This window comes from Amaranthus tricolor, chromosome 9, assembly GCF_026212465.1.
Source record: "Amaranthus tricolor cultivar Red isolate AtriRed21 chromosome 9, ASM2621246v1, whole genome shotgun sequence".
Classification (NCBI taxonomy): Eukaryota; Viridiplantae; Streptophyta; class Magnoliopsida; order Caryophyllales; family Amaranthaceae; genus Amaranthus; species Amaranthus tricolor.
In genome coordinates, this window is record NC_080055.1 from 20,386,850 (window position 1) to 20,412,273 (window position 25,424).

The following is a 25,424-nucleotide window of genomic DNA, read 5'->3' on the forward strand; positions in this document are numbered from 1 at the left end:
ACATTGGTTTTAAAGATGTTCGTAGGCGAGCTACCCACTAGACTCAACCCATCCGGCTAAAATAACAGCGAACAGATACCTAACTCCAGATTTGAACAAAGACGTTTATTCTAATAATTGAAATTTTTTAGTATTTTGAAAAAACACTTTCTTATTTCAAATTTTCACATGATGTTTACTTGACCTAGAACAAGTTGAATTCTCTTGAGGATCACACATCCTCCTAAATTTCTAGGGTTTCTTTGGAGATTTCTTAAAAATATAACTTCTTTTATCCCACGAGGAAGGGCTAATAACAACAATAATTTTCGGTAACTCGAGAACAGCCGACTCATTTACAAGCACAAAGAAGGTTTAATAGTAAAACCAATTGTAATATTATAATTTACTCTTTAACTTTATAAAGTGGTACCCTCTTCTCTTTCGTCTATGTAAAACACTTCAAATGTGTGGATAAGAATTCAAGTTACGAAAAATATGATTTTGAATTTCGAGGAGCTAGTATAATAGGTACTGCTGTGAGAGATCATATCTCTATGCAACGTTTTCAATATAAAGAGTCTATATGCTAATAATTTGTATTAATTAGGCTATTTAATGTGCGTCTTGTGGTAGCCGGTAAGACCGTCTCATACAACAATTTGTGCTAGTATTATTATTTTATCTAAACTACCAATTAAAAGCATAAAAAAGAATTTTCTAAAGGTAAACAAACATAAAAATTAATCAAATTAGTAGATCAAGAAACGAACCTCATCAAACATAAATTGTCTTGAATCACTAAGTTGTTGACGCAGAAAATCTTTGTCCATCTTTAATAAAGAACACTAAACACTCAAGAAAATGTCCTTATAAGAATTGGTGGTGAACTATACAACACCATGTAAGGGGCTTTATATAATTGTCTTAGGGGGGTTGTATGTTCCAATTGTGTAATTTGATAGACAAATTTCATATTTACCTTTGCAATAAGTAGCAAATCCAAAGTTGATATTCATTGATAATCTCAAGTGATATTTTTCAATCATTAAAACAAAATCCATTTGATCTAACTATTTTTATTGAAATTCAACGTTTTTTGTCGTTAACGGGATTTAGGATCAGATCTCCTTAGACTATAATCAAGAGCATTCTATTCAAAATTTCTTTATTAATATTGAATTGTGAAACATATAACACAAAAAATAAATTGACGAGTTGATTTTATACATATATAAAGATAAGTGTTCATCACACGCAATACTGAATGCTTCAATATGAGTACAAAATCAAGTGAATGATAAAAAAATGCAACGATTTCTTTTCAATGATATCATAGCAATACACAATATGTTATTTTTAAGCCTTGGAGTAATGTGGGTTTGCAACATTGTGGTAATATATGTATCCATTAATAAACAAATTTTGTATTTGCCTTGAAACAATCATTAATATTCTTATGCAAATTTTGTTAAAGAAAATCTACTTTATTTAAATAAATGTTTTAACATGGGAATTTCAAATTGTCTCAATGTCGAAGTGTCCATTATTTTTTATGTGGGTTGTTTTTTTATCGGAGAAAAATAAAAAATATATATCACTTCATAAATTTGAGGAGTAAGATCTAATACTATCAATTGGTTTACTAGTGAACTTCCTATAGACTTGTTATCGGTTACCTATATTCTTCGTATTTGGGTTGCCCAAACCCATTTCATGAATTATACCGTGGTATTACAGCCCAGTTTATTGTTAGGCTTTTATAACTAAGGATTTAATCTTTAGCACCGGTTAAAAGGCATATTAGAGAAAGAGAAGAATTTATACTATTTTATAAACTTAAGGAGTAAATTCTATTACTACTAATTGTTTTAATAGCGATCCACCTTTAAACTTATGAAAGAGTTACCACTTTTCCTTCTTAATTAAGTTGCCCTAACTCAATTTATAAAAATTATATGGCTCAAGCTTATCTATAATCACAGTGAAAGAGATTAGGCGAAATTGAAACTTAAAATTTTACTTAGGAAATTAGCATTTATTTCAACTAAAATAAATTTTGATTCTCACCTTATTGATTGCATTAGAGCACCATATCATGCAATATACTAATATAGTGATGTTTGTATTAGTGAAACTTAGAGATGATATTCATTAGTAATCTCATGTGATAGTGATACTCCTATTATGTCAATCTTTAAAACAAAATCCACTTCACCTCACTTTTTATTAGCGTAAATTTAAGATTTTTTACTGTCTTTGTTTTTTTTTAATTTGCACATCTTTTTATTTAATTTTGCTTCACTTATTTTTCACCCTTTTCTTTTGTAGCAATGACACCATTTTTTTTCTTTAAATCTCCACAAACTTATTATCTCTCTTCATCTTGACCACTTATTTCTATCATCCACTTGTTTTTTTGTCTTATTCTCCAACTCAATTTCACTTTCTACTAAATTTCACCCAAAATAATTTGAGTGCATTCTCATAGGGATGGACTATGGAGGAAGTATGATATTACTTGTGTTTTAGTGAATGTTTATTTATCAGATAACATTTCAATGAATGAATCAAACATTAACACTACAAAAAACTCTTGAATTAGCGATTGGAAAAATGGCGAGGGGAAGAGTTGGTCGCCCATGGCAACGACAAGGCGAGAGAACGTTTGGTCGCCAACTGAGAAAGTCCGATAGCGACGGGAAAGGTCGTCGCTAGCAGGTCACCCACAGCCAATTTTTTTTTTTTTAATTTTTCTATCTGGTGACGGATTGTCTCGTCGGAATTTCGTCGCCAAGAAAGACATTACTTTTTTATTTTTATTTTGATGCATGGCGACGGGTGTTGTTTGTCGCCCCTTGGTCACCAGAAAAACCGTGAATTTGGTTTTTATTTTTTTTTAAATGAAGGCGACAGTTCTGTTGGTAGCCCTTTGGTTGCCATGTTTTTGAATTTGAATTTAAAAGTGGCGATGAGTTTGTAATCGCCGTGTTGTCGCCATGTTTTCTTTAAATAGGCTGCAGAATTGTTGTGCATCGTATATTTCGGAAACTAAAGAATTAGAAGAGGTTAGTGATTTTCTTATTTTATTATGTAGCTTGTTTTTTTATCTTTATATGAGTTGTTTTTATTTATTTTTATTATTTATATTTAATTTGTATTGTCATTAATTTGATTTAATTTTATTATTTTATTAGTACATATTTTATTTCCTTTGTTATTTACTTGAGTTTTTTTATATTTTTTATTATTTTATATTTTATTTTTATTGACATTAGTTTGTTTTAATAATTTTTATTAGAATAATTATATCATTATCATATGTTGTTATTTTCATTAACTTACTTTACTAATCAGTTGAATAATTATGTTATTATATTATATATAGGTGTTAAAAATGAATTTTAGGCAAGAAAGAAGTTGGATGTACAACCGACGAAAAAATGGAAAGTTTAGTTTAAGATTTATGAGAGGGTTGGAAGAGTTTTTAGATTTTGCTTGTACAAAAAGCATGAGTTCTGAGATTAGATGTCCTTGGAAAAATTGTTGTTATAAGGAAGCAGATGAATTAAGAGAACATCTAATGAGAAGGGGGTTTGTTGAAAATTACTATGAGTGGGAATATCATCAAAATACAGAGATAGGAACAACATCTGATGTTGTAGCGGTAGTGGGAGAGCAATCGTCAAACAATCCAAATCCATACTCACAGATGGTGCATGATGCAGTAGCTAGTGTATTTCCAGACACTTACCATCAGTTTCTTCCCTCCCAGTATGATGTAGTGTCAGTAGATAATGAACCACCGGTACACGTTGACGAATATCCAAACCCTCAGTGTCGACAGTTCTTTGAAATGTTAAATTCTGTAAATAGTCCTTTATTTGAAGGTTGTAAAAATCACACCAAGATGTATATTATTGGTCGACTTACAAACCTGAAGACAGACCATCGTCTCACTGAGAGGTGTTACGATGATATTTGTGCTATTGTGAACGAAGTGTTACCAGAACAGAATACGATGGTAAACAACTTCTATGAAACGAAAAAACAAATAGCTGCCCTTGGATTACCCGTTGAGAAGATAGATTGTTGTCCTAACGGATGTATGATATATTGGGGGAATAATGCGAATGCAACTTGCTGTTATATTTGTGAAACTTCTAGATGGAGAAGAAACAGTAAAGGCGATAAGATTTCGCGGAAGCAATTTCATTATTTCCCCCTTGGCCCCAGATTACAAAGATTGTATGCTTCAGAGGCAACAGCTAGGCATATGAGGTGGCATGCAGAGCACCGCACTAAAGATGGAGAGATGATACATCCGTCCGATGCTGAAGCGTGGTTGACATTTAATGACATGCATCCAGACTTTGCAATGGAGACTCGAAATGTGCGGCTTGGTTTGTGTACAGATGGTTTTAACCCCTTTGGAAGTTCCGGTCAACAGTATTCATCGTGGCCTGTCATTTTAACACCATACAATCTTCCGCCATGGATGTTCATGAAGAAGCCGTATATGTTCTTGACCGTGATTGTCCCTGGGCCGATCCAAAGCACAATAATATTGTAACTAGTGTATTCACAATCTTCAGTTATCCAATAAGATTTCATGGAAAAGGAAAAGCATATATTTTGGATGAAAGAGATTACGAGATTGCACATAGATACATGCTAATGAATTGTCCAGAGGTGGATGTATTATATCTGAGTTTAAAAGTTCAATTCAAAGACATCAACCGAATTGGTCAAGTCAGAGGATTGAAGCGTTTGTGCAAGAGAATTTTACAAATGCGTTCAGAACTGCAGTATGTTGTTCATCTATTACGTTAATTATTATGTATGTATTTCATTATTACGTTAATTAAATTCATAAAGTTATTTCCATTTATCTGACAGGCAAGACAAGGATCATTCGATAACCGAGTGAACAGTGACATTTTGAAGCAGATCGCTGAAGGACCACTTACACATGCTCGGAGTTACAATGTCTGTTACAAAAACGGATATAGATTCCATACAGTACTTCATGCATCAAATAAATTAGCAGACAATAGTGGAGTGTGCGTCAAAGTTGCTGACAACAGTCGTGACGAAGAAGATTTTTACAGGCAATTGCTTGAAATTGTAGAGGTTGAATACCCGGGGATACCTATCAAAAGAGTAACGTTGTTCAAATGTCATTGGTATGACCCAACTACTACTGGAAATAGCCGCGGAACAAATATTCATAAACGATATAAGTTAGTTGACATACATCAAGGTCGCTCGTATCGTTTATATGATCCATTTGTGTTGGCAAGTCAAGCATGTCAAGTATATTATCTTCCATATCCGAGTACAAGAAAAAATTTAAAAGACCGGAGAGCGGTTTGCAAAGTCAAACAAAATAAATTTGACAAAGAAGTAGAACAGGAATCCAAAGATGCTGCTTTCCAAGAAGAAAATAGGGACCGTATTGAAATTGAAGAAGATTTTTCCCAAACACCGCTTCTTGATCTATCTGGCGAAATTGTTCAACAGGTGCATGATAATGATGAAGATACTGAAGAAGATGTGGATCTTTTACTGTCATAAAACGAACAATCCGAAGATGAAGATTTTGAGAACGACGACTATTTTAGTGATGAAGATTAATTTAATTATTTATATGTAATTATTTAATATTTTGTAATATTTAATACAATTTTATTATAATCCTCCGAATTATTAATATTTTGTAGTAATAATAATAATAACAACAACAACAAAATAATAAATATATATCAACAATAATTATAATAACAATACTAATAATAAATAAAAACAGTGTTAATAATAATAATAATAATAATAATGATTTTATCAATAATAATAATAACAATAACAGTAATAATAATAATAATAATAATAATAATAATAATAATAATAATAATAATAATAATAATAATAATAATAATAATAATAATAATAATAATAATAATAATAATACTACTGCCGCCGATTTTTTCCCCACTGCAGCACGCAAAGGTTTTCATTACCGAGGCGTTGGGGACGAACCAGCGACCGACAAGCTGGTCACTCGCTTGAAAAGTCAAACTGACTGGTCTTGTATTTGCAGGCAGCGACGAACCAGCGACCAACCTTCTCGTCGCCTTACTGAAAAGTGAAACTGTTTAGTCTTGTCATTGCAGTTGGCGACGAACCAGATGAAAAATCCGTAATATGATGCCCTAATTCCTCATTTGCTACGACTCTATCCTCATTTTACATACTTCTTCATTTTCCTTATACTTCACCTCTCACCTCTGAATTTTCTTTTCCTCCATTAATCTCATTTTCTATTAATTTTCTTTTCTCTCTTAATCTCATCCTCATCATTTAGTGGTTACTACTCATCTTCAACTTTAAAAATCTCATCTTCTTATTAAAAGGTTAGTGTTTATTGTTTATTTTTTTGAATTTTTTCAATGTTCTTGATGATTATGATGATAAATTATGTTTGAATGTTTTTTTTTCTTTTATGTTTGATTTCGAGCTATGGAGTACATTGTCATCTTCAACATGTTTTTTCTTGTTATTTCATGATATTTATGTTGAATTAGGTATGTTTTTTTTAAAATTTTGAATTATGGTATATTTTGAGCATGTCTAATGTTATTATTTTGTTTCGTCATTTTTTGTATGTTTTTAACATTTTCGAATTATGGTATAACTTGAGCATGTTTAGTGTTATTTTTATGCATTTTTCGAATTTCGGAGTAATTTATATTTTCGAATTATGAATTATGGTATACTTTGAGCATGTTTTATGTTATATTTTTCTAGCTTTCTTTTATTTAAAATGTAACTTTGGAATTATAAAGTAATTTATTCTTAATATGATGTTATTATCTAGTTTCGAAATTTTTTTTATTTTTTTTAATATATTCGAATTACTTTAATAGTATACGTAGTAATGTTTAGTTTGGGATGATAAAATTCATTACGTAGATAAAATTGGGACATTTTATGGTATAGATAAGATTGATTTTAGTTGAAAATAATTTTAGGGTTTGAAATAAATTTTATAGGCAAAATGAGCAGCGACCCTAGTGATTGGGCTAGCAACTATTTCTTGAATAATTTGTCGACTAGCAACGAAGACAATAACGACGAAGACAACAGTAACCGAGTTCATGGGAGTAGTGAAAATACTCCAAGTGATTCCATACATAATATGGAAGAGGACGATGGAGACGATCCTCGTCCGAATCTTCCATGGCTACCAATCATAAACATGTAAATATTTTTATCATCTTATTATCATTAATATTTTTTCAATATTAAATTTCATTGTAAACTAATTTTGTTAATTATTGTAAGATTTAATCCGATATCCGGGAACACCATTGTATCCAAAATAAGGGCTACCTTTAATTATAGGCAAGATGTCGAAGGTAGTAGTTGGAAGGGTGTGACCAAACCCACCAAAGATTTTTATTTTAATGAATGTAAGGTACAATTATTATTTAGTTGTTTATTTTTTGACTTTTTATATATAAATTATTTTAAGTATTTTATTTGATGGAACATTTATGTATTTAGAAACAGTACAAATGAGAGACTCGCCTCGAACCTTTCGTTCGAAGGTCATGGGAGGAAAAAGCCGCAAAGCACTATGTGGATATGCTTTTCAAATGGCGCAGGACGTTGAAAAGCAAGCCTGAATTTAAACCTCCTCCCATCGATAATGAGACCTGGGCGCGATGGAAGGCTGATTGGGAACGCCCAGATAATAAAGCCGTTTCGGCTAGGAATTCCTCCAATAGACGTGGAGGAAAAGACAAAGCTGAAGCCACCCATATAGGTGGCTCAATCCCGCATGCCAGAACAATGAGGGATTTGGTGAGTATTTAGTTAATTAAGTAGTATTATATTGAATTTTTTTATTATCTTTTGTTTAATTTTAAGTGGTATTTTATTTAATATTTTAGAAACAATTAAAAGGTCAAAGACCCACAGCCTACGAAATATTTACACGAACACATGGGGTCTTTGACAATGAAACTGGGGATTGTTCCCAATGGACGAATAGCAAGTCACAAAAAGTTAACGTAATAATCTATTAAACTTGTTTATTTATTTTTTTTAAGTATCAATTAATAATTTGTTTATAGGTAATTGATTTCTTTGTTTTATTGAAGGATGAATATCGTTTTTTGATGGAGGAGCATCCAACTCGCGACCCAAGTCAAATTTGGTTGGATGCTATAAAAATTGTAGAAAGCGGTTCAAACAAAAAAACAAAAAAAGCAAATACGTATTTAGGGTTGGGTCCGCCTCTCAAATTATTTATCCTCCTGAGCCAACGGATATTACGTCTTCTCAGCCTGCACAACCTGATTATGATGCCATTATACAACAAAGGTTTGCGGATTTAGAAGCCCGCCAAATGGAGTTCATTAATCAATTATGGGAAGCGATACGAAAAGGAAATGCTCAGACTGCCTATGAGACTCATCAAAGGCTGACTGAAAAAATAACAAGAGAACGGGAACTCTTTTTGAAATTCATTGAATCGCATTTCAATTTGTATCAACCCCCTCCTCCCCCTCCTCCAAATGAATGATTAAATATATGTAATTTTTGTGACTTTGTAAATAAACTTTAGTTTTATATATAATATTTTCAGCTCTTTTATTTTTATTTATTTGTTTTATGTGTATATATTTTTATCTTAATATTATAACTAATACAATATATATATATATATATATATATACACACACACACACACACACGACGACAAAAAAGCGAGAAAATGTGGACGCCCTCAGCGGGCGACGAAGGAGCTATGAAATACTGGTCGCCAACTTGGCGACGGGGTGTGGGTCGCCAGTTGGTCGCTGGTGCTGGCGAGGAAAACTTGGTCGCCAAGTCTGACAGGTCCTTTTGCGACGGGCTCCTCGTCGCCCGCTAGTCGCCAACTTTTCCCTGAAAAATGGCGAGGAAATGGCATCCATTTTGGTGTTAGCGACGAACGAAAAGGTGACCACCTCGAAGCCCGTCGCCAAGCCCACTTTTTGACCATTTAGCTATCAAATGACGACGAAAAGGGGTGTCGCCAATTCAATAGTTTTTTGTAGTGTAATTTGACCACATTCCTCTGGCCCTCTCAATTTTAAGGGGTACGGATATGGATTGTCTGTTACCTTTTCTCGCCTAATCTCTATTTACGAATGACATATTGAGTTGATGATTATGATTACAATCATAACAATATGTTAGGTGATATACATAGACATGAAAAACATGAAACGCACATATGCACACATACGCCCATGTGCATGTGCACATATGATCCCACGCACATGATCCCACAAACTCACGTACTCTAAGTAAGTTAAACGACTTGTACGAAATATAAGAAGTAATAGCTTTAAGAAATATAAGAAGTAATAGCTTTAAGAAAATAATTTACGTGTTATAAATTTGTTTTCATAGAAGAGACTTAGAGACCTAAATAACGACCTAAGAGTTGACTATCATCGGGTTTAGATATTTTCAGGTTACGGATCAAAAATTCTAATTTATGTTTAAATGATTTTTGGTTGGCTTTTAGACCAATTTTGATTAGGTAAAAAAATGTAAATAGGTTTAATTATCATCAATCATGACCGTATCAAATGGAGCATTAAAAAAAAATAAATAAATAATGTTATAAAGTACATAAATTAATTCAACATATTTTATCAAAATCGACATCAAAACCCACTTTCCTTTAACATCATTTGATACTAATAACTAAATGGGAGTATTTTATATAGGATGGCATCTCAAGTTCAGCAAGTCACGTATGATACCGTTCAACTTATACAATCAGCCTATTTTCTAAATAGCGATCACTCGGGTTATGATTAATCATTTAAAAATAACTGATCAGTTTAAGGTTATAATTTATCAAATTTGATCACTTTATAGTTATATATGATTACTTTAAGATTGTAAGTGATCACTAATGTTATAAATATTAACTTTAAAACTATAAGTGATTACTTTCAGGTTATAATTGGTCACTTTAAGATTATAAGTGGTTAGTTTAAGATTATCATTTGTTACTTTAAGTTTTAAGTGATCACTAAGGTTATTAGTGATCACTCTAAAATTATAAAGTGATCACTTAAAAACTGTAAGTGATCATTTTAAAGTTGTAATTGATCACTTTAAGATTGTAAGTGTTTACTGTAAGTGGTGATGTTCGGTGCCTTGAATGTTGTCGTGTTTAAGCCTGTATCTGTAACATGGGTTGAAATAAGTTGAGTGGTTTGAGAATAAGAATCTTGGTTTTGCTAAGAGTCTCGACCGAGACTGTCCTTAATCTTGGTCGACGCTTAGAGCTCTGCAGTGAGAAGATCATGGTGTCTCGTGTTTCAAAGTCTTAAGTGAGACTCTTCAATTCTTTGTCGATTATGAAGTTTCGGACGAGACTGTGCCAAGGTTTGGTCTAAGCTTAAGTATGTGAAAGGAAGTGGTTTGTGGAGTTTAGTCTCGAGCTGACACTTGTGCTCAATCTCAATCTATATATTTAGGTCTTAGTCGAGACTAGTTGTTTACTTATAAACACCTCCAATAATTAGATTTAGGGTTAGGAGGAGAGGTATTAATCTCGAGAGCCACAAAATTAAGATTTTAGGTCAGCATGGTAAAACTTATTTGTCATCTTTGTTTTTTGATCTCCTTTACATCATGAAAGTTTGTTCTCGGTTTCTAGTGGACGTAGCTATCACATTGATAGTGAACCACGAAAATTCTTAGTGCGTTTTCTTATTGTTATTTGTTTTATTGTTTCTTGTTTGTATTTTAGGTTAATGCTTTCGTTGTCCACATAGCAATAAGGTTATATGTGATCACTTAATGTGGTAAGTTTACATTAGGCTTATTCAATAGAGATTGTCTCGCCATAGAATCGTCTCAATCGAGTATTTGTGTTCTTAAGTTAGATCTCTTCTATGGGCCAATATTCATAGTAAGAGGCCCAAAGAGCACGAAACTCCATTGTTCATATTCCATAACCTTCATAATTAACATAAATTCATAAATGAGATGGACATAAAGTGAGATTATTTATAGTACAATTGCTTTTGTGAGAGAGCGTCTTTTAAAGGAACGACCCCAAAATAAGAGTTCCACATTCTTATTTTCGCTTTAATTTGTATTACTTGCGCTATTTAGCCCATACATCTAATGCGTTTCTCGAAGAGACCGTCTCTCACAACAATTTGTGCTTCTATTAAACTGATCTATGTACATATAGTTTACTAATGTGATCATTTATGATTTTAAGATGATCAATTAAAAAAATGATTAATTATATGAACTCATCTTATGGTGAAACAGTCTCACACAATAAGCTGATTAATTAATTAATTGACAAATTTTTACTCTTTCATCTGCCCTTAAAGTTCTTTAAAATAAAATAGGAAAATTACACATGGTAGAATCCAGTTTTAATGAAATGCCAATAATAGCACTTTTTAAAGAAAATTCCACATGATAACATCCAACAATTGCATTTAAATTTTAAGCTACTTAAAATTTAAATGCAATTATTGGATGCTAGCATGTAGAATTTTCTTAAAAAAGTGTTACCACATTACACTCAAATTGGATGCATGTGAAATTACCCAATAAAATATTATCGTTTTTTAAACGTTGAATTTATTTTTACCTTTATTTGCTCCGAATAATAGATCACGTTTTTTTTACACTTCTTCAAGATCTTCTCAAATTCCAGAGCTCAGCGATCTGGAATTAATCGAACACAATTTCATTTCAGGTAATTTTTGTCAATCTTTAATTCAATGTTGTTGTAATCTATTTAAAATACCCCAATTTGAAACCCTAATAATTCTCTTAATTGTTCTTCGATTTTCCCGCAATACAGCTGAAAAAACGTAGAATCAAGCAGAAAATGGTGAAGGTAACAATGCTTGCACGTGTTATGGATGGACTACCATTAGCAGAAGGATTAGATGATGGACGTGATGTACAGGATGTTGAATATTACAAACAGCAAATTAAAGCTTTGTTTAAGAATCTCTCTAAAGGTCAAAATGATCCTTCGAGAATGTCTGTTGAAAGTGGACCTTATATTTTTCAGTATCCTTTTTTAATTGCATGTTTGAGTAGTTTAGTATGCATTTGTTTTGTAAATTGTAATGTGCTAGTATATCTTAATTGTTGCGAAGTTTTGGTATCAACATGGTTTCTCAATTTTATTTGTTTCGATCTAGTATAAGGGTATGATTGTGCTTGTTTGACCCACTTAGTTGGGAGACGCTTTAGTGGCATTCGTGCAATGTGATTTTATTGTATGTGCTTAGTAATGTGGTTTTTGCACTTGGTACTTGGTAGCATGGTGCTGGTTGTATCACCAGTAGTAGAATTTTACTTCGATGCTTTATTAGTCTTAATCCTTTTTTAGGGTTAATTTGGGATTTTCAATTACAGGAAGAAGAGAGCTTGAGTAAAGAATTTGTGGGAGATTTATGATTGTTGATAAATTTGCAAAGCTGATACATATAGAACATGTTTTGGGTTATCTTTATGTGCTGTATGTGGTAGCAAGCAGAGTAAATTTTATTTTTAAAGTGTTTTTGGAAAGCAGCTGCTTATATACAAAGGAATTCTGATTTTTTTGGTGGAATTGAGAATGCCTAGCACATAATTGAGCTTGTAGAATAATTCTTGGGTGTATCGTTGAAGTTTGAGCAGTAAGTTTGAGATAGATATACATATAAATATGTAAATACTAGAGTTAGGAAAGTGGTGGGGAGATGGAGACAATCATTGCTTCATTGTTGTATCTATGAGTCTGTTCAAGTGTTAGAGCTATGAAGAATGATTAGAGAATAGAGTTTAAAATTGTAGTCATTATAGTTGGATGAGCTTGTGACATTAATGGTCTCTTATAGTGCTATGAGTTTATTGAGGCTAGACCTATGTGACATGGAAATGGTTACGATTGTTGAATAAGAACATGGATCCAAGTATCCCTTTTGGTACTTTTATGAATAAATACATGAATTTTATTCCAAAATGAAGTGTTGGAGTGCTGCACCCATTCCAAGTATCATGATCGAAAATGGTGTAAGGTTAAATGAAGAGTCTATGTAACAAAGGCTAAGCCACATGATATACAAGCATGCTCATGTAGCCTATTTTGAGTGACAAGCAAGAGCGTATTTTATTTAGGTTCTTTAATGCATTTGTTGTTTCTTGTAATCCTAGAAGTTCGCGGGTTATATTTGCATAAACATTCGATGCCCCTAATAAGATGGGGCTTTTTAAATATGGTAAATGGTCATTACTTATTACCTATGTCACGGGCCTCTCGATTCTTTTGATTAATTTAATACTTGCTATCATTGTGCAAAATTACAATTTCGGTCATGGTCGCGGTAACAAATGTAAAAACGGATATCGCGGTCATTATGGTTGCGATACGGGGATGCGGCCTTGTTTTGCACTATAGTTGATATACTTGTGGTGTGGCATATTAATTTGAAGATGATGTATTAATTTTGTTTTCTACTATATATCTTAACTTGTGCATCCCCCGCCCTTAAATTGAACTAACAAGCCTCCAAATTCTATCACAAAAGATTTGAAGTAGGACAATATGATTAGCACTCACTTAACCCACATAAAGTAAGAAGGTTGTGGTAGGTAGTTGACCACTGATATAAAATTTAATCACCTACATGATCATGAATAAAATTTAAATTAACTTAAGGAGTTCTTCCTTACTAATGCATCATACTTCCTTGACTTGAGTGTAGAGATAAATATACTAAGGTTTCTAAGTCGTCCTAGAAGTGGTTTAGGATTTTCTCCCTAGGGCTTATGACTTAGTTTTTCAATGGTATGTCTCCACTTAGCTTCTTCATATTCCATTTTTATTACTTCATTTCTAAGATTCATATCAAACTACAAACCCCAAGCAAAAAGAATTGATGATGTCTTCTATGTGACCCTTTTCTCTCTTCTTCGAATCCTTGATGAAGTCTTAAAGAATAAAGGCTTAATTTGTGAATCATGATTTTGTTGAGGTCCATACAATTTAATGCTTGGAACAAGAAAATCTCATTTTAGTACTAGTCTTATCGGTTCATGCTGTTTTTACTCTAAGGCTAAGAAAGAATTTGATTACTAAGACGTTATTTGGATCTTGTAACATAAAATGCCTTACTAGTATGTCTAGTTAGCTAGCCTAATAGGTGACACATGTTGAGACGTGCTTTGTAACCGAGAACGCCTACTTCCTAATAACCAGACTCTACACGCCTCTCAGAATCCTGTAAGTTAAGTTATGCCCTGAGTTGAGGTTGTGTATGTTATTGTATGTAGATTGGTTTATCATTTAACTTAAATGCAAAAGCACGCTTTGAATTGATAAATAGCAATAAGTTGCTTGGAGTTTTTTTTTTTTTGTTTAAAATTCGTTTTTGTGTGTTATTTGTCAGGTTATCATTGCATTCATTATCATATTGGCAAAAATATATTGGATTAGTATTTTGATGCGAAGATTGGAATTTCCATCTTCAATTTATAAATTACTTTGAAGGGAGAGAATGTTGGTTGTCGTGTCTTTTCACTATTGATTGTGGCTTAGTGTTCGTTTCTAAGTTTGTTGGTGTCTCGGTCCATAATGTTTATAGTCACTTGATGTATATGAAACAATTTTCCCTTACATGAGTAAGTTATGCTTTAATATTTGTGCTTGTTATTTTGGGAGAAAAGGCTATTTTTACATTGTTTGCATTGATGTTAGCTGCATAGCTTTTTGCCTGTCCTTCTACTTGCATTTTAATTTCTTTACTTATTTCATATACTTGAAACTCCCTATTCAAGTCATTCTACTTGCATTTTAACATCTTGTCTACTTGTTCACATATGATTATAGGGATAATGTCCTAATAATTAGTTGTACATGTGCTTTTTGCTTTTTTAAAGTGCTCTAATGCAAATATTATCTCTATGCAATATTTTAAACATATTTCGCGCACTTGCTCTCATTCATTTTCATATTTCCGTATGAGATAAGCATTATGATATCTTGGTATTAAATTTTGACCTTGATAAGTTTAAAGCTATATCATTGAGGGAAGTGTTTGTTACCTGACAATGTGTGATCGGTCTTATCCAAAGAAGCTTGCATTTCAATATCTGGAAGATCTCAAGAATGAATTTGAGCGTGTAAATGGGAATCAAATTGAAACTGCAGCTAGACCTTATGCTTTCATCAAGTTTGGTATGCTTATGCTCTATTTGCATTTGCTTCAATATTTGAAAGGTTGTTTTACTAAACTATTATTTTCCCTTTCTTTGATAAAGATACATTTATTCAGAGAACAAAGAAATTGTACCAAGATACGCGTACCCAAAGGAACATTGCTAAACTAAATGATGAGCTCTATGAAGTGCACCAAATAATGACAAGGAATGTGCAAGAAGTGCTTGGTGTTGGTGAAAAATTGGATCGTAAGTCGTTCAATACTTAACTCCTATTTTTGTGTAATTATCTATAACAGACAAAGACTTTGTTTACTTTGGGTCAGTATTTGCTTTGTTATTCGGACTAAAAACTCATCCTACATGGTATGTGTTTGAGTGTCCAACTTGGCTAACTTAAGGAAAAGTGCATATTTTGGTTTAAAATAGTGTCCAAGTGTCACATCCATGTTCGAGTGTCAAAAATCTGATACATGTACTTGAAGTAAAATGAAGAGTCTAGGTAACAAAGCCTAATTGTGTAAAAAGGTATTTAGATTATTAGAAGTTTTATAAAAGCTGGAGCTTAGAAGACTTAAAAAGAGGGTAAGGAAGACCGAAGATTACATGAAGGAGAGAAGTGGAAAAGATTATAAGTTACATAGGCTTACAAATTGAGATGATTAAAATCAAAATGAATGTAGAAGAAGAATATATGTGGACGACCTTTGAATATTAGTTCATGTAGTCGACTTTAATATTTTGGGATATATGGGCTATACGCTTTGATACTGTTATCGACCAAATTCAGAATTTTTTTACATTAAAAAGCTTTATTGGACAAGTATCCAAGTTTAAGTAATATGGATGGTAGATTGTCTTAGCTGGATTGGGTTTATGAGTGACACTTTGAACTATTTTGTCTAGATCATGTGCTAGGGGACTTAATGCTCTGCAACACAATGCTGAAGTTTTCATTCAAATTCATATTTCCAGTTAATAATATTTCATGTAGCTTGGCTAAGATTGTGTTTGGATCAAGGGAATTGGAGGGAAACTAAGGGGAAGGATTTGAAATGATGTATTTTCTTTTGTTTGGATTCTAATCTTAGTTTGAAAAAGTGCGCCTCGCTTTGCGCCTTGTGCGCCTCGAGCTCAGGCTCGGCTGAAAATGCCTCGGCTAGGTGAGGCAAAGCCCACTACAAGAGGCGTGCGCCTTAGGCGCCTTGATGCGCTTCCGCCTAGTGTGCCCGGTGCCCTCCTTGTTGGGTTTGGTAATTAACTTATGTTTGTTTGTTCGAAAAGAAGTAAAATTCGAAACTCAAATTTACTTGAATATGAAATTCGAAAAACCATTGCTTTAAGAAAAACAAAAGCATTCGAAGAAGTAAATAACTTTTGGAATTCGTCGTTTTCTCATTATAATATTTTTGTGTTAAAGTGGTGTTTACCGCAAGAATAATAAATGTTTTCAAGCTTGTTGATACTAATATATGAATATCATGCTCTTTGAAGTATTATATATGTTTTAAAATTGATTTTTAAGCTTTAGCGAAAAAGTGCGCCTCGCATTCAAAAAGCTCGCGCTTTCACCCTGCGCTTTGCATCTAGGCTCTAAGGGCTCCAAAACTAGAGAGATTTTTAAGGAATATATTTTTTCCCTTCCTCTCCTTTCCCTTTCCTTTCCTCTTAAGTAAACTAGAAAAGTTTTCTTTACTATTTCTTTCTTTTCATTCCTTTCCCTCTCTTTACTGTCCCTTCCTTCCTTTCTGTTCACTCGTAAATTCATATCCAAACACAGTGTAGAAGTCACACCAATGTTACATAAAAATGAAATTCAATTTGATTCAGAAAACAAAATGATTAATGAGAAAATAAACTTAGGAAAAGAAATTTAAACCATTAGAAACTAACATCGATCAAAAGTAGGAAATGTAACATAATAAAATCATGAAGCAAAATTCTTGTATCACAAAACAAAACAAAACAATAATAATCAACATCTTAATCTCAAACGATTGGGGTCAGCTACATAAACTAATATATTAGTTCCAATAGTTGTTTACATGGATTTTTCTTCTCCGTTCGATCTGATTTTCTACCATTTCAATTTGTATCACAAACGTAGAATATAATATAATAATATTAGTTTATGAAGAAAAATAAGAAAATACATGTTTTTACTTCTGATGCAACCGAGTAATAATTACACAAAACAAAATTCCATTTGATCCGAGAAACCAAATGAGAAATGAGAAATGTTAATTTAATATTTGTTAACTTAGTAAACAAAATTTAATCCATTAGAAGTACATTGATCATAAGTAGGAAATACTACCATAATACTAATCAAATAGCAAAATTCTTGTATCTCAAAAGCTAAATATAATTTAACAGTAATAGTTTATGAAGAAAAATAAAAAAGCACATGTTTTTATATCTTGATGCAACCGAGAAATGAGAAACGCTAATCTAGATTTTCAAATTGCGTTTCCGCATAGTTTTGGTACGAACAGTTTAAAACACTAGTTTTGCATTTTGCGCTTCTATTAGTCACACTAAGGCTCTTTGCTTAACAATTTAGAAGTAAAGAGAAGGCATGCTGGAAATTCATTGTTCTTTGCACGTGAATTAAAGCAAGGGTAAAGTTTGCATACAAAATCTTCAGAATGTTGTTACACGAAATGCGAAATTGTAGTTTTGAAAAGTGCAAGGCGAAAAAAGTCCTTAGAGCCTAGGTGCAAAGCGCATGGCGAAGGTGCGAGCTTTTTGTAGGCAAAGGCGTGAAGCATGCATTTTTGTTAAAAAGCTTTTAAATGAATTTTAAAACATATATTCCTTAGAAGAACATGTCATTTATAATATAATAGCAGTAAACTTGAACACATTCATTATCACTACGGTAAAAACGAATTTAGTACATTACTAGTATAACGATACTATAAAGTAATTTTTCTCTTCAACTAATTTTTTGGTTTGTTTTATGGAAGCAATGGTTTCTCGAACTTCATATTTAAGTAAACTTTGTTTTCAAGTTTCATTTCTTTATCAAAACAATAAGCTTAAGTTAATTACTAGCCCAACGAGGAGGCACACAAGTTGTGAAGCGCATTGAGATGCACCAAGGTGCACGCCTCTTGTAGTGGGTTTTTCCTGACCTAGTCAAGGCGCACAAGGCGCTAGGCAAGACGCTAAGTAAGGCGTGCTTTTTATAACTAAGACTGAAACGCCACGAACTTGCGACCTAGACCATTAGCAGTAACATTTTATTTTCCTAACATCAGAGTCGTCCTAACCGCCGAAAATTAATGTCAATTGAAGAGAAGATTAGTTTTAAAAAGCACAAGGCACATCGAGGCGCAAAAGGTCCTAAGAGCCAAGGTGCAAAGCGCGGGTTGAAGGGATGAGTTTTTTGTAGGCGAGTGCACTTTTTTGCTAAGCTTAAAAATCAATTTTAAAACATGTATAATACTTCAAACAAAATGACATTCATATTTTAGTATCAACAAGTTTGAAAACATTCATTATCCTTGTGGTAAACACCATTTGAGCATAAAACTATTATAATGAGTATATGAAGAATTCTCGCAATTATTTTCTTCTTCGTATGCTTTTTTTTTTTTTTTAATGAAGCAATAGTTTATCGAATTTCATATTAAAGTAAATTTGGGTTTCGAGTTTTATTTTTTTCTCTTAACAAACAAGCATTAGTTAATTACCTAGTCCAACAAGAGGCGCACAAGACGTGAAGCGCATCAAGGTGCTCAAGGCGCATACCTCTTGTAGTGGGCTTTGCCTCACCTAGCCGAGGCATTTTCAGCCGAGCCTGAGCTTGAGGCGCATTTGGTGCAAAGCAAGGCGTGCTTTTTAAAACTAAGAAGAAAAGAAAAGAGGACTAGAGAACCTAAACCCTAAGAAAAACACAAAAGAAAACGATTAGAAGAAGAGAAAAATGAGAACAAAATATTAACGTTTTCCTGTTTTTCTTTCTTACCTTTATGAACCTTTAAATCAATATCTCTCATATTAATCGAAATTCATTTCGTGTAACTATTGTTTTGAACAGATTTAATGAAATAATGATGTTTGCCTTTAAATGAGGTTCAAGATGTCATTGTAGCACTGCATTATATTGTTGCAATATGCATGTAATGATTACACAATAGATGTTTTTTTTCTACAAGTTGTTCTTGTCCCTTTTTTGGGGGTTTTGTTATGGGTGGGGTGGGGGGACTTTAATTTTTTATTAACAATGTTTTTTCTGCATATGGTAAGTGGCCTCTCTATCTATGTTAACTGTCTTTGATGATCTCCTCATGATGATTGATTGAAAATATCGGTGTTTCTTCTTACCTTTTTCTCTAGGAGGTCTGTTCATTTGGAATTTTTCTGTCTAGACTCTATTTTGAACAGTAGATATCTCTGAGGAGTGAGGACTAGCTATCTTACTTAAGTTTTAGATGCCATTTAATTTATCTGCTCCCTTTTATTGTATGTTACACTGTGCTTAATAGGAGAGTTGGTATATGTGTTACCTTTTTGGAATGCAACTACCCCTGTTCTTCAAATTCTGAAGGTTGGTTTTGTGTTAGATTGTATGTTACTGTCAGTTTCTTGGTCATCATTGCCAATCTATAAACAATTGGTAAATTTTGCAACCCTTTTTTTTAACAAGGGGAAGGTGGAATGGGAAATTTTAAGTCATTTTTTAACTAATGTAATTCCAAAAAGATAAGAGTTTTGTCAATGATGGGGATGCTTTACAGTCATGGATCATAAATAGTGAAACTTGACTGCCCTGAATATATGTTAACTATATATATGCTTGACTTTGTTGTAGATTACATACAACTCCATTTATGGATATGAAACGTTGATTCGATACTGTTTCATTCCTGATTTTTCAAGATTTTTTAATGTTTTACTTTTTATCTGTTTGTGTTTTTTATTTGAATTGTTTGATGAAACGATTGAATTAAAATTGAATTTTTTAATTAAATGCTATTTCAATCTTGCAGAGGTCAGCCAAATGTCCAGCCGCTTAACATCTGAATCACGGATATATGCCGATAAGGCAAGAGATCTAAATCGACAGGTTAGTTTTATAAAAACCAAAGGTTTTATAAGTCTTAATTTTATGAAATATTCACTGAAGCTGGCTGCTGTAGACTTCCATTTAAAAGTTATAATGACTAGTTTGGACCTTAATTGCCTATTTGAAAAATTGATGCTCCTCAATCCTCCCCATCGCAACCTCACTGTTATGTTTCCTCCCTTACAGCTCGTTTAGTTAGTGGTACTAAATAGTGGTAATGAGAAGGATTTATAGTGTAAATTTTCATCAAAAGTTTCATGTCATTCCCACGTGATGAAGTCACAAAAAAGTTTTTTTGCTTACAAATTTTTATTACCATATGATACCTCTTCTCTCAATGATAATGCATTAGAATGAATCTTATAAAGAAAATGAGATGATTGAAGTTGGACAAGCATGACCATTGAGGCAGCCAAGAGATTTTCCAACCAAAATTACACTAGTTTTCATTCCCATTACCACCGTTTATTACTACCTACCAAACGGACTGTTAACACTTTAATATGAGCCCACATTACTTGCTGTTAATATCCTTCGCTAAAGTGGAACTTTGTTCAAATTCTATGCTGAATTTTCATTACAATTTGGATTTCTAGGCGTTAATTAGGAAATGGGCTCCCGTAGCAATTGTAATTGGAGTTGTGGTTCTTCTCTTCTGGGTTAAGAAGAAGATTTGGTGATGCACTGGCCTCTTGCGGCTCCTTCCTGGAAACGTATTCGCAGACATCACCGGATGATTCCGTTGCTTACACTTGGACCATAGGTACCATGCTACAAAGGGACAGTCCGGTGGTTTTGAACGTAGTATATGGTTAAATGTTTTTAGAGAAAACTATATATATGCTCGACTATGTTGTAGATTACATATAACTCCATTTTGATGTCAAAATTCGAGATAGTGAAACTTGATTGCCCTCAATCATTATTATTCAGGCTTTCTTTCGTATCCCTTGAACACTTTCAGATGTCAAAGAACCTTGCAAAGTTATTTTTTTGTAACAGTTATTTTTTTATCATTTTGTAGCAATTATTTTATTATCATTTGCATTGAGTTATATTATCATTTGTAGCAATTAGGGTGAACATGCATGATGCAAGTAGTTATATATGGCCATATGGGACATATTTTGATTTGATGAAGTTATGAATCATGTTTAATACAATGTCGATTTGTAAGTTTTGGACTTGTAGCTATAGCTATTGTCCGGCTCTAATTTAAAGGGTCTACCGTCTATTCTATGAGAATTGAGATTGCCTCATACACAATAGAAAACTTTGGTTAACTAGGGTCTCGTGCAATTAGTGTTGTTTTTGCGCCATACACAAAAATATTGTTCTGCTTAGTGACTTGGTTCATCTAAGAACTAATCACTACAAAAGGCGAAGCAAATGAAGATTTTTACAAGAAGCTTGATAAAAGGTGGGAAAAAAACTTATCTTTAGGATTGCCAAGGCTTGGGCTAAGAAGAGACGGAATATTGATATAGTTATATATACAAGGATGAGGAAGGATGTGTTCTGGTAAGCCAAGAGCACATCAAAAGAGGTGACATCAATATTTCTCGAAACTTAGTGAAATTAGGGGTGTAATTTTGTAAAAGTGATAAGAAGCACACAATCCGCCACCCTTTTCCTTTTATCGCGACCTTTATTTTAATGAATTTACGAATTTTTCCTTGGACTTAAAATTTCTTATATATACTCCAATTTTACTAAATAACACCCTTATCACTCTTAAAAAATTAAATTACAATATAAAATTCGTGGATCAAAAGCTAAGAAATTCAAACCGCAAACAAATAATCGAGGTAATTTTCATTCGAATTTAATTAATTGTAAAAAAACAAAAAAAAAAAAATAATAGTGAGTCGCGTGCGACTCGGCTGCGGGTTAGTTGCACAAAACTCGCGATCGAGTCGCATGCGACTCACTATTTTTTTTTAAATAATATATATAATAATATTATTATTATTATTTTTATTTTTATTATTATTGTTATTATTGTTGATGTTATTATTTGTTTAATTGATATTGGTTTTATTTTTTTTAAATGTTATTATTATTATTATTATTATTATTATTATTATTATTATTATTATTATTATTATTATTAGTATTGTTTCTTAATTTATTTTTTTAAATATTATTATTATTATTATTATTATTATTATTATTATTATTATTATTATTATTATTATTATTATTATTATTATTATTATTATTATTAACTTTTTATTTTTCTTTTAAATATTATTTTATTATTTTTATTGTTGATATTGTCGTTATTATTGTTATTGTTAGTAAAAAAAAATTTTAATGTTATTTTTAAATATTGGTTTTGTTATTATTGTTATGATTATTATTATTATTTTTGTTATTATTGTTATGATTATTATTATTGTTATTATTGTTATGATTATTATTATTGTTATTATTTTTATTAATAATAATAATAATAATAATAATAATAATAATAATATTATTATTATTATTATTATTATTATTATTATTATTATTATTATTATTATTATTGTTAATTTAGAAAATTAATTAGAATAATAATAATAATATAATTAATATTTTTGTTGTTAAATTATATTTATTGATAATGATTAGTTAAATATTGTTGTTGTTAAATTATATTTGTTGATAATGTGTAGTTTAATATGTTAACTAATTATTGTCTTTTGTTCATGTGGTTAATTTAACGTAACGTTTGATTATTTTTATTTATTAATAATAGTTAATTAAATTATCAAAATTGCAGTAAATGACTGGTAATTAATGGAAAGGAAAGAGTTTTTGTAGACACTTGTTGAGCGGTAAGCCGGTAATAGTTCTAGGCCTACCCTACTCAGAGGGGACTCTCATGAGAGGGGGGGTTACGAATTCTGCTAGGAGGGCTAGGCAGGAAGAGGCTACCAGACACAGTGAGGCCCAACGGTCGAGTCCGCTGCACCAAGTGCGAAGTTAGTTTGATGACCAGGCTAGCCTCTAGAGTAGTTGAGAGGTTTCTAGTGATGATGATGATGAGTACCAAGGCTCTGTTGGTCGCCCAATAGATTGGACTGTTGTCCGCGGGCACGACGGTAAATTCACGCGTTCCGGCCCTAGTTCTGCAGGCGCATCTGAGCATGCCGGAGATAGTCACGTTGATAATGAGCCGCCACGGGGGAGCAGGCGCTCACAGTCCGTTGGAACGAACTGGTTGATCACATCGCCCCAGCCCGGGCTCACTGATACGCGCTTGATACCCAGCTATGGGGGGCACATAGCTAAAGTTATTTTTTAGGGCTCTGAGCGTATGCCTCTGGTTCTATAGTGCCGTAGTAGAAAGAAGCCGTTAGAGGCGATCATCGGACTGCAGGATATGTTTGATGCGCTTTACGATGTTCTACCTGCCACTCTCCTTGGCCGGCTACCGTACATTATGCACCAGCACATTGACTGTGCTTTGATATGGGCCTTCGTGGAGAGGTGGCAGCCGGATACGAACACCTTCCACATGCCCTGGGGGGAGATGACTATTATGTTGCACGACGTGCAACGCATATTGGGCATAGGTATTGAAGGTTCACTACCGGCTGAACCTGCTGAGGGGGAGTGGAAGCTCACTATTGCTGGTCTGTTTGGGGAGCCTATGTCCGAGCTACGACGGAAGGGGATATTCACCAGCGGTTGCATCAATGTTGGTGAAGTTATGCACTTGTGCCATCGGTCCCAGGCTATGGAGACCTAGTCGACAGCCTATTACATGGCTATTGTCAGCTCTACACTGCTGGCGAATAAGACAAGAACCGGCATGCGACCTCACCCGATACTAACCGTCAATGTCGATCAGGATGAGATCGCTTGGGGTGCAGTGACGTTGGTGTACATGTATCGGCAACTGGGAATGGGGTCTAGGGCTGGTTGCAAGACTATTGCTGGTTGCCTCACATTGCTTCAGACATGGATTTACGAGTACTTTCCACACTTCCGCCCCGTCCTCGTCAAGCAGATGTGCATAATAAGACTAGGGCGGAGATGTGGTCCACGCCCAAGCCAGGTCGTGAGATCAACAGGTTGAGGGACTGCAGGAGTATATTGGACTGCCTAACGGAAACTCAGGTATTGTACATTACATCACACTTTGTTATGCGCGTTATTTTAATTTCAGATTATTTTTTTATGTTAATTTCGCTTGTATGCAGGTGGAATGGACTCCGTACATGACTTCTCCAAGGGTGTGCTAAATTAGCACCCACGCACTGCCTACATCGGGGGCATTACTTGCTTTGATATTGTCGAGGTGTATTTGTCGGAGAGGACAGTGCGATAGCTGGGCTTTGTGCAGGCTATTCGTCCCCCTCCTATGAGACCCACTCACGCTCTACGACCGGCTCATGGTACCTATTCCGTGACCTTTGCTTCTCCGCCTATTTACACGGAGGCATGGAGTAGGTTCCCCTTTTGTGGCCGCATTGGTGATCAGGCACTTCGTCGGGCATCTGTTCCATCAAAGGCTGATTCTAGTTACGTTGACTAGTTGAGAGTGTCTTCCCACCCATATGTCCTCCCCGGCGAAGGACCAAGTGCCGGTTTTGGTCCAGCTGAAAGCATAGTGAAATACGTTAGTTTTTTCAATTTATTTGTTTTCTATTATGTTTTTGTGTTATTTAGATGTTGTTTAATATCTTGTTCACACCTTTTTTTTTGCGTTTTTTTGTATAGTTTCTAAATGAATGGCCGAGTCGAGTGGCTCCATTGCTGAGATTGCCTCCTATTGCGGAAATGAGCCCCCGAGAAAGACAGGCTGTTGATCTATACGTTGATGATGTTAGAGATTTATTTGCCGAATGGCAAGCTTTTAAGGGGCATGACCCTTTATAGACTGTTTGATTTTGTAATTTAAAACTAATTTACATCAATGCTTTTATTTATTTACATCAAGACTTTTTACATTATAGTTAAATTAATTTACATCAATGCTTTTATTAATTTACATCAATTCTATACATATTGAATTTTATCCATGTATTGAATCCCATCTACATATATAGTTAAACTAAATAATGATATACACAATAGTAACACTATGGACTATCTACAAATTGAATCTCATCAACATATATAG

At 33.2% G+C, this 25,424-nt stretch overlaps 1 protein-coding gene across 1 annotated transcript; it reads left to right on the forward strand.

Annotated features, from left to right (window-relative positions):
• Positions 1-11,634: 11,634 nt before the first annotated feature.
• On the forward strand, positions 11,635-21,324 carry LOC130824639 (25.3 kDa vesicle transport protein SEC22-1). The gene is made up of 6 exons (XM_057689726.1): positions 11,635-11,776; positions 11,885-12,099; positions 15,093-15,253; positions 15,337-15,483; positions 20,232-20,308; positions 20,905-21,324. Exons 2-6 carry the CDS (start codon positions 11,912-11,914, stop codon positions 20,986-20,988), a joined length of 657 nt encoding a protein of 218 aa, XP_057545709.1. The 5' UTR covers positions 11,635-11,776; positions 11,885-11,911; the 3' UTR covers positions 20,989-21,324.
• The last annotated feature ends 4,100 nt before the right edge of the window (positions 21,325-25,424 follow it).